The sequence below is a fragment of the Procambarus clarkii genome, chromosome 36 (assembly GCF_040958095.1).
Source record: "Procambarus clarkii isolate CNS0578487 chromosome 36, FALCON_Pclarkii_2.0, whole genome shotgun sequence".
NCBI lineage: Eukaryota > Metazoa > Arthropoda > Malacostraca > Decapoda > Cambaridae > Procambarus > Procambarus clarkii.
In genome coordinates, this window is record NC_091185.1 from 21049476 (window position 1) to 21060636 (window position 11161).

Consider the following 11161-nt stretch of genomic DNA (forward strand, 5'->3'; position numbering starts at 1 on the left):
TAAGCTCGGGGGACAGTATGGTGCTTCTGTAGTTGCCTCGATTCTTTCCTCCTTCTGCAATAAGTTCTGCTTGTAAGGTATCTTTGGTAGTGACCTTCTTTTGTGTCTCGAGGTCGAATATGTCGTCCAACAGAATTTCCAACTCTACTTTCCGGGCCATTTCACTCGGTCTGGACATAACATGACAGTTTATGCCCAGATTTAGGAGAGTGACTTGGTCCTCAGTGAGGTTAATTCCTGCAAGGTTCAGGAAGCCATCTCTTGGTCGTGGAATTGCCATAGGTCCTCCATATAATGTTGTTAGTTTCTTGATAATCCTTGTTTCAGTGCTGAGGTGATGTTGGTCTGTGAGGATGTCGAGGTGTTGTTCAATGCGGGTACGGATACTATGGTCGATGTTGCTATTTCTCCACTCGTTTGTAGCATGAAGTAGTTGCGTTTTGTTGTCTTTGATTTCATTCTCTGCCTTGTATATCTGATCACGAATCAGATCCTGGCGATATTTTATCGTGAAGGCTTGATTCCTTGCTGCTGGGTCGTGCACTTTAACATTAGTATATTTTGGTAGCAGTCTTTCCTGTAGACATATATTATTAAATATGACCGAAAAAGTAAGATTAATAATTCTAACACGAATTTTCTCAATCTTTCGTACATTACGCTTCACTGTTGGAGGTAAATCAAAAATCACTTCTCCAAAATTCATTTTTAACGATGCATAAGCAACAGGGCTCCATTAAGGAACATATAATCTCTTCCCATAACCAAACCATCGCCAGAGAAATCCTAGTGAACAACACAGAAATCATCGATAGATACAGCGATAGCAGGCGGCTTGACGTTTGCGAGGCACTACACATCAAGAAGTCAACACCAGCAATCAACAGCCAATTATTGCACAACTATATTCTACCCACCTCAAGACTCCGCTCCAATATAGAAGCATAAAGAAATATGGACCAATAGGCTTTCTACAAACACTTCTATTCAATACCCATTGTTTCTGTTCTGTCTTGTGTTGATACTTTTAATACCCTATTAATATCCCCTATTGTTCTGTCTTGTGTTAATGCCACATCACCCTTCCCACCTCACTCAAATGTAGATATAAAATCAGAGAAACGCAAGTTCTAATCAGTTGTGTATTTGTGAAGTCTTTGAAAATGTAATAAGTTTTACGAAACGCGCCCGTGTCGCGTCAGACTAGAAATAAAAATGAATTTTGGAGAAGTGATTTTTGATTTACCTCCAACAGTGAAGCATAATGTTTCGAAAGATTGAGAAAATTCGTGTTAGAATTATTAATCTTACTTTTTCGGTCATATTTAATAATATATGTCTACAGGAAAGACTGCTACCAAAATATACTAATATATATATATATATATATAATCTTTGGACAACACCCACCAGTGGGACTCGAACCCAGAAAGCACAACTACCTTCCAGTAGCCGGCATAACTAGTATGCTTTAACCCACTACACCATCAGACCTTACAAAAGAAGTAGATAGTTCGAGATATATATCTCAAACATCTCCACTTCCCGAAGGCACCAGAAGGCACTATCTACTTCTTTTGTAAGGTCTGATGGTGTAGTGGGTTAAAGCATACTAGTTATGCCGGCTACTGGAAGGTAGTTGTGCTTTCTGGGTTCGAGTCCCACTGGTGGGTGTTGTCCAAAGATTATTAATCTTCACTTGTGGTTTATGCAAGTATAGGCTTATAAGCTGGACACGAGTTCTCTCACATTGACAGTGGCTTGATGGAAAATGCAGACTGACCCCACACTCATCTGGTGCCTTCGGGAAGTGGAGATGTTTGAGATATATATCTCGAACTATCTACTTCTTTTGTAAGGTCTGATGGTGTAGTGGGTTAAAGCATACTAGTTATGCCGGCTACTGGAAGGTTGTTGTGCTTTCTGGGTTCGAGTCACACTGGTGGGTGTTGTCCAAAGATTATTAATCTTCACTTGTGGTTTATGCAAGTATAGGCTTATAAGCTGGACACGAGTTCTCTCACATTGACAGTGGCTTGATGGAAAATGCAGACTGACCCCACACTCATCTGGTGCCTTCGGGAAGTGGAGATGTTTGAGATATATATCTCGAACTATCTACTTCTTTTGTAAGGTCTGATGGTGTAGTGGGTTAAAGCATACTAGTTTATGCCGGCTACTGGAAGGTAGTTGTGCTTTCTGGGTTCGAGTCCCACTGGTGGGTGTTGTCCAAAGATTATTAATCTTCACTTGTGGTTTATGCGAGTATAGGCTTATAAGCTGGACACGAGTTCTCTCACATTGACAGTGGCTTGATGGAAAATGCAGACTGACCCCACACTCATGTGGTGCCTTCGGGAAGTGGAGATGTTTGAGATATATATCTCGAACTATCTACTTCTTTTGTAAGGTCTGATGGTGTAGTGGGTTAAAGCATACTAGTTATGCCGGCTACTGGAAGGTAGTTGTGCTTTCTGGGTTCGAGTCCCACTGGTGGGTGTTGTCCAAAGATTATTAATCTTCACTTGTGGTTTATGCAAGTATAGGCTTATAAGCTGGACACGAGTTCTCTCACATTGACAGTGGCTAGATGGAAAATGCAGACTGACCCCACACTCATCTGGTGCCTTCGGGAAGTGGAGATGTTTGAGATATATATCTCGAACTTTCTACTTCTTTTGTAAGGTCTGATGGTGTAGTGGGTTAAAGCATACTAGTTATGCCGGCTACTGGAAGGTAGTTGTGCTTTCTGGGTTCGAGTCCCACTGGTGGGTGTTGTCCAAAGATTATTAATCTTCACTTGTGGTTTATGCAAGTATATATATATATATATATATATATATATATACTTACTATATATACATATATATATATATATATATATATATATATATATATATATATACATATATATATATATATATATATATATATATATATATATATATATATATATATATATATATATATATATATAATTTTTTATTAAACCTAAAAGGGGTACCACCTCTTATGCAAGAGTAGGGACACAGCCACGGAGAAGAAAATAAAGAGTACTCAGAGAAGACCTTGTGGATCCTCACTGAACACTTTCATCTTGTCTACCACCCTATTCTTTTAGTATGGGTGTAACTTTATTTTAATATTTCATTACACAAAAAGGGTTACAACATTGGTTACATGCTTTGTACAAGGCTACTCATCACAGGTTCTAGAGTTCCTCCAGCTGTTCAGATGGCAGGCTGGAGCCATGGATGCAGTGAGCATTTCCTATCTGGATCGCCACACTAAGGCGCTGAAAGTGGAGCAATGGGTCAAAATTGTAGTGGTGATCAAGATCTCTAGATTAAGAGCCCAATACTGTCACCATGGTGACACTGTTGGGCAGCGCCACTCATCCTGTGACTGGACACACCAATACTGTCCATCCCAATACTGTCACTATGAATATAGTGACAGTATTGGGCAGTGCCACTCATCATGTGAGTGGACACACCACCATAGGAGCTTGCCAATAGGAAGCAAACCCTTCATCGTTCATCCTGTCACTTGTACCCAGACACAGCTGGGACTTTCTTAACTGTCTCAAGTGAACAGCTTTGCAAACAAAAAAATTAACATTCGTCAACCTTTAAAATTGTACGTTATCTTGCGGGTGCAAAATGGGGAAATATTTTAAGAACAGTATGTATATGTGACAACTACATTTGTCCAGATAATTTTTTTCAAGCTGGAGTTTTAAAGTTCTTGAGAATTTTAGCATTTACGATTTCGTTGGGTAGGCGGTTTCAATGGGGTTCTTAACCCTATGTATTCAAAAGCATCTGTTGTTACTCCTACATTGTGGCTTGTTGAGCTTGAAACCTTTGTTCTTTGTTCGTGTTACATCTGACCTTTTGAAGAAATTGAATGAATCAATATCCTCCAAATTGTTCAGTATTTTAAAGGTTTCGCTCTATTACTCTCTCATTTGCATATCTCTAAGCATATAGATTAGATTTAGATTTAGATTAGATTTTCAATTCAGGTAAAGGTACATACATTGCAGATGAGTTACAAAGGGAAAGACAAGGGCTAGCGTTCACTAGCTCTATTGGAATAGAAACATTTGCAAGACAAGTGTGGGCAAAAATTCAGATAGCTAAGGGGACAGAGCCCGGCCTGCGGCTCACAAAGACCCCCAGGGTAAGGCTGAAGAACTAATACACAAGTGGAGTGATGCAGCATCATCCTCCTCCCTCCCTGCATAAGTAAGCAGGGAACAGCTCCTCCGACAAAATGACAGAAGGATTAGGATAACAAGAGCACAATCTAGTGATGACGAGTATGAGGAACCAATCACAGCCCAGGAAGTAAAGGGGGCTATGAAAAGGATAAAATTACAGCACCTGGTGAGGATGGCATCACCTACGACATACTCAATGCACTGGTGAAGTGTCTGGGAACCCAATACTCCACCTGTTTAACAAGTCATTCCTAAGTGGAGTGTTGCCCACACAAAGGAAACATGCAATAATTGTTCCCATACCGAAACCCAATGACCCTGGCAATTACAGACCTATCAGTCTCATGTCATGCACTTGCAACATGTTCGAAAGGATCATCCGAAACCGACTATTGCACAAAATACGCAGGTTAGGGGATGTGGGTCAATGGATTTGTTAAAGGACGGAGCACAGCAAATTGTATAGTTAATTATCTGCCTAATGACACAGCTAAGTACTCCCAATAAACTCTCTCCTTGGGGCAAATATTTTAAATTTAAAATACAATACCTAAAACCACTAATACGCTTAGCGTTTCGGCCAAATATGTACGAAGTAAAACCCAAACAAAAACCCATTACAGCAGAGTAGGACCCATAAAAGATGAGACTAACAATGCAACCCGTCCTCGACTCTAGTCCATTACATTCAGCGGTCGACCCCACAGACGCATTCATAAATTTTAACATGCTGTTCATTCAAAACGGGAATTTTCTCAAGTATAAATTAATATTATAATATATTGGCATATTGTGTATATATAGGCATAGGATAGGTTAGGTCAGGTGTTTAGGTTCTGTTGGCGTTTATTTGTATTTGTAGTACGTAGGTGAAGCATTTATAGTGTTGTGATTCGAGCGAAATTCGTCAGTGAAGCACTTGTTCCGGATATGTTCGAACGTCAGCAGTTGTGAGTCGTGTGTAAACCGCTTTTCATTCATAAACGGGGGGTTTGGCAGGTGCATGGAATCACTTTTGGATCTTTGTTTGGAGGGCGGGCTGAACAATGTTAACTTGCACGATAAAAGGGCAGCAAACACACTGAACGAATACTTTACATTAGTGTTCACACTAGAAAGCTTGAATGACATCCCATCACCCACACAAATGTTTGTCGGAGGTAAAGAGAATGAATTAAGGGAAATACTAATTACACGCTACACAATCAGGAAGAGCATTGACAAACTAAAAGACTCAAAAGCCCAAAGTGTGAATGTATTTCAGTCCCAAGTCGTAAAGGAACTGAACTGGCAAATTCACTATGTTTGTCAGTGAAACTCCTTTTCAGAAAATCCCTGGACCATGGAATAGTTGAAGGTGATAATGAGATCTTACTAAGTGATCTAAATGAACTTCAAAAATGGTCAGATGACTGACAAATGCTTTTTAATGTCGATAAATGCTAGTCCTTACATGTGGGCCACAACAATCCACTTTAGAACTACCAAATTGACAGCACTACCTCACAACAGATAGATGAAGGAAAGGGCGTTTGAGTCAGAATGCATCATTTCGCCTTCTCGCCATGCCCTGTGGCTGGGGGGATTGGTGCCCTGAAGCTACATAAACACCCTATACCCCCCCGAAGTGGCAAGGGGAGTTAGGGGACAATAATATTGCTCAACAAGTGGAAGAGGTAATTAAAAAAAATCATACCAGAGCTTAGTCATCTCTCGTATCAGGAATGGATGAGGGCCACTAGGGTAACAACACTGCAGACCAGGCATGACAGGGCGGATCTCATAGAAACCCATAAAATACTAAATTTGGAGGATGTCAATCCGGACAGTTTTTTCAAAAGGTCAGACGTAACACGAACGAAGAGCAACGGGTTCAAGCTCAAGAAACCACAATGTAGGACAGAAAACCAAAGATGCTTTCACCCATAGGGTTGTTAACCCATGGAATCGCCTACCCGCAGATGGCATAACTCTGCTTGGTCTTAAAATGCTGTAGCGAGTAATCCTTATACTAGCTCCATTATCTCATTATCTTAATAGCATAACTAATTAGCACTAATTACAGAAGCTACAATCCTTTCCCCAATTACAGGTAATACTCTTCTCAGCTTGTTGGAGGGAGCTGAGGTGTAATCACCATATAAGCAAGCGATATGAGGAATGGAGTACAGTACAATTTCCACATTCAACAATGTAGCACTCGGCGTGTACAGTTCTAATCGACCCAAGACGCTACAGCTTCGACACAGAGCAGACAGCAGACTACGACCGCATCGAGCCGCCACGCTCTCGCTCCCCGAGTTCAGACACTCACAATTTGCCATTTGCCATTATCTTAATTATTGTACATGTGCTTGGGGTTCTACTACCCAAAATCATTCATGTCCCCTAATTATGCCATACAAATCTGCTATTAGAACTTTTACCTGAATAAACATTTAATATTCTTTATGTAAAGTAGTACTGTTAATTTAGTACTTGTGACGTGGATTGTTATGGCCCATATACAAGATCTTGCATTTAATTATAATTTACATTATAATTTGATGATGTGGTTTGTAATATTTTCATCTATGTTATTGGTATATATGACAAAACCTCATGTAAATCAGGTAGGTTGGTTGGTGTGTGGCAGTCCGTCTAATTACCCAAAGCTTCTTAGTACAGTATACGTAAGTAATGAAACACTACGATATATTTACTCACTATATTGTTGGTGCTGAATGTAGAACATCATGAAAAAAAAAAACTTATTTTTACTCTAAACTAACATAATTTTATAGCAAAATAGGAATCATCTAATTACCCAAAGCCACAACATTCTCTCTTTAGCGCATTTATTATGCACCCTATACCCATCTTGTGAGCCGAAGTGGAAAGAGATACAGAGGCTTATTTATTGTCATGTTCCTGCATGCCAATGTGAGAAGGAATCCACAACATTTTTATATTTACCCTCTTGCTAAGTATTCTTATATATCTATGTCTAGCTTCCAAGACAAGCACGTTATTACTTGATTGCAAACTGTTTATTGCTCGTAGTGAAGAAAGGGAGTCAGAAATAATTAAGCTGTCTACTTCAGTGTTGTCAATAATTTCGAGTGCTACCAGGCTTAGAATGTAGACTTTCTGTGTTGAACTGCGAGTTAAGTTTCGTATAATTTCGTTATAAAATATGATTATTTCAGAGTAAAAATGTGTATTTCCATGTTCTACATTCAGTACGAACATTATAGTGAGTAAATATATCATATTTCTTCATTACTTACGTAATGCTAGGAAGCATCCTCTCAAATGTAGTAGTTTCCTGAACCTACTGGGCCGTCATATCCACACTTGAAACTTTGTACGGAGTCTGCCTCCACAACATCACTTCCTGATGCATTCCATCTGTCAACTACTGATACTAAAAAAGTTTTCTGTATCTCATTTGGGCACTCATTTTTCATGTTTACCTTTTTTGTGTTTTTTTTTGTGTTTTTTGAAGGAAAGCAAAGAAATTGCACATAACTACAACTACAATTTATTTAATAAGCATTTCTAAACTAAACAAAACTTTGAGGGTAATTAATAAAAATAAAAACTCATTTGAAAACAAATCTTTCTTGAGCAACATAGGGATGCAAAATTAACTTGACGATGATTTGAGCAAAGAACATTTGCCCAACCCATGGGTAGAGAATACTTGTTATTTTCCTCTTTGCTTTGCTACTTAAAGCTACTCAAATCAAAGGGAAGAGTGTTTCTTCCATTTCTTCGTTGTTAGTCTGTGACTCAATACTAACTACACTGTTGTCACTGTCGGTCTCAAAATCCTCGGAATCTTGACTGTCTGTTTGAAATTTGTTGTACTCTACTTCCCTGTCTTCAGAAAACAGGTTAGTTGCCTCAAATAGCTTCAGTTGATAGCATTTTTTCATATTTAGCAAGAGGGCCGTAAGTCCACTGGTTATATGCTGGAATGATGACTTCTTTATTGAGTATTTACCCTGTTCCTGTAAAACAAACACACATCATTATTTCAGGCATTTTTTTAATGAAATGTTTGTTTTCCTAACAAGTGTTTCATTTAAACTTGAACCAGTAAAAGTGACAATGAAAATATATTACAATTTGTGTCTACAAAATGCTTTTACTAATTTTACTTAGCTTAGACACAAACAACAATGATTAAGCTACCTGTTAAAATAATTACCAAGTAGCTATAATGCAATAACATTTATTTCAGTGGAGTAATTAAGTTAATATTGATACCTGATACTAACTTCAATTATCCAAGAGGGTGGAGCACTTTTGTTTTGTACATCATCTAGTCTTTGTGTTATCTCTTCAAGCTTTTTTCTGTAGAAATCCAAGTAACTTTTCATTTCCAGTTGAATGACATTTTGTTCTTCCATAGTCCTGTTGTACATATGCAGCTTTTCTGCAGCACTTCTCTTTTCTTGAAGAGTAACTTAAAACATTCAAAAATAAAATATAAAGTAAATTATTTAATAAGGAACATGAACAAATCTGTCATTGTAGGATGCATGTATTATGCAACAACAATGCAATCATATGTAATCATTTTTAAGGTATCTTGTTAATATTATTATCGTAAAAATATAAATTAGGCATGGACTTCTATTTGTTCATTACCATAATGAGTAAGTTTGAATTAACATGTTAGTAGCTAACAATATTTATCCTCATTGACAAGGCCAATATGCACAGAAAAATAACCAAATATACTTACCATTATCAGTTGGTTGAGGAGTGTCATTATACCATGGAAAGTTGCCCTCTTCAGCAATCTCCACACTAAGTTTTTCTGTATTGTCTTCACTGTAGACCGCTATCAGTTCCCTCAACTTTTTCTTATCTGCTTCAATCTTTGCACGGTATCGTGATCTCATTTTGCTTGAAACTGAAAGAAACACTTTGTTACTAGTAAATATGATTATAGTTGATAAATTTGTTTTGTATATACTTAGTAGTGAATACCTACACAAAAGTAGCAGAACACTACATAAATATTTGCCAAGCACTTTTTTTTAACAAGTTTAGGTATACACAGCAATGTGCTGCTATCCTATTATGTATGAAAGACCACAGTGTAGATCAAAAACCTCACAGGACAGCCAGTCATACATGGAATCTGGAGAGAATATGAAGTGTAAGGCTGATCTATTAGCCTCCACTAACAAAATCGGGGTACAGCACAAGAATATCTTCCAATATTCCTGAGTGTATGAAGTAATAACAAAACTCAAAGTACATCATATCATTTGTTCTGAAGTCATTGATAACAGGGCAATCACAGATATAGTGATAGACAGTATGTCTTAGCTTTTGTTCACATAGTTTACAACTGGAATGATTTCCATTGGCAGATTCATTACCTCAGGCACCTGCCATAGATATTGATATCTCAACTTAATTTTGACAATTACCTATAATTACATAGGACAACACCTAAGTGAGATGGTATCCATACAAATCTACCTTAGAAATAAACGACATTAGATGTGTTTAGATAAAAAAAAAAGTCATTGTTTTCTTGAAGTATTTTACAAACACTAAAAGATTTTTGTTTGTTTTATCAGTCCCTAACTTATACATAAGCTTTAACATACCTGCTACACTGGATACGTGGGATTTCTTGGTTCTAATTGAGTCACATACTAACTCTATCCCCTTTTGAACATCATTTTGAGAAACTGATCTGTTGAGAATAGAGGATACTGTTTACTATAATGTTTACTAAATTCAAACATGTAAAGACCCTGATTAATTAAACAAAAATTTTACTTAAATTTTTAGGCAATGGTCACAATGGCATTTTATGATGGCTGACAATTACTGTACAAGAACTAAACAATTAAAATAATAAAGAAATGTTTTGGCAATTTTATGATTTATGGTACTGCATTGATTTTACAGCACAATAACCTTGTTAAAATATATAAGAGTATTTCAAAACAGTGTTTCTTACTATATATTTTACAAGTAAACCTTTTATTTAAACTCTGGGCTAAGTTGGTTAACTCTGCAATCCAGATGAGAAGTTGTTTTTCATCGAGAGATAAGTCAGCTAACTCCTTTCTTATTAACTCTGCAGCTTCTTTTGCCTATCAACAGGAGGAAAAACTGCCCTGTTAGTATAATAAATGTTGCAATTTTTATTTAATATTTGATATTACAAAAAAAAACAATCCTTACGAGCCTAACTGCTGATGAAGGCTGTTTAATGGCAGTAAATGTTATTTTTATTTTTGAATGTTTTTTTCCTGTGCACTAATATTAGTGATTCATGATCATTGTTGCATATATTCAATGAATAAAGCAAATTACTTGCCTTACAAAATCTTGAAGCTAGAACACGAGCTAAAGAGTCATGTTTACGTTGGTTCCAAAAAAAATGAAGATTCACTAAGTTCTTCTTCACGCTCTGAAAACAAGGGACAAAAAATAACTCCATTCAATGAATATGTAAAATGAAAATAATTCACTTTTATGCAGGCGATGAGTCACAATAACGTGGCTAAAGTATGTAGACCAGACCACACACTAGAAGGTGAAGGGACGAGGACGTTTCGGTCCATCCTGGACCATTCTCAAGTCATTTGTGATGAGGAAGTAGAGACAGGCAATAAATAGGCTAGAGAGAGCTGAGGAGCAAAGTAAGGTGTATTTTAGAGGATAGTAATAATAATAAGAGCTGCAGAGGGCCTATTGGCCCATACGAGGCAGCTGCTATTATAACCACCAAATGAGAAGGAGATAGGAATAAGAAGACGATAGCAAGGGAGCGTAGGAGAAGACAATGAACAGAAGAAAGGGAGAGAGAAAGAAAAGGAAAGAGAAAGAAAAGATAGATAAATAGAAGGGGTAGGCTTATGTTAGGTCACGTTTGTTAGAATGATTAGAGCATTTGAGTATATACTGTGAAAGGGA

The 11161-nt window shown here is 37.4% G+C and overlaps 2 protein-coding genes across 3 annotated transcripts in view; both read right to left on the minus strand.

The window, feature by feature from the left end:
- Positions 1-7734: 7734 nt before the first annotated feature.
- On the minus strand, positions 7735-10342 carry LOC138371511 (uncharacterized). The gene is made up of 5 exons (XM_069336396.1): positions 10220-10342; positions 9841-9929; positions 8961-9131; positions 8491-8678; positions 7735-8220 (listed from the first exon to the last, which is right to left on the minus strand). The coding sequence occupies exons 3-5, from the start codon at positions 9118-9120 to the stop codon at positions 7948-7950; spliced, it is 621 nt and encodes a 206-aa protein (XP_069192497.1). The 5' UTR covers positions 9121-9131; positions 9841-9929; positions 10220-10342; the 3' UTR covers positions 7735-7947.
- A 216-nt stretch (positions 10343-10558) lies between these two features.
- The window catches only part of LOC123747983 (uncharacterized), a 9509-nt gene continuing 8906 nt past the window's right edge, over positions 10559-11161 (minus strand). For both annotated transcript variants that reach the window (XM_045730190.2, XM_069336397.1), the window contains one exon: positions 10559-10655. The gene's annotated coding sequence lies outside the window, so the exon portion shown is untranslated. The remainder of the gene's footprint in view (positions 10656-11161) is intronic.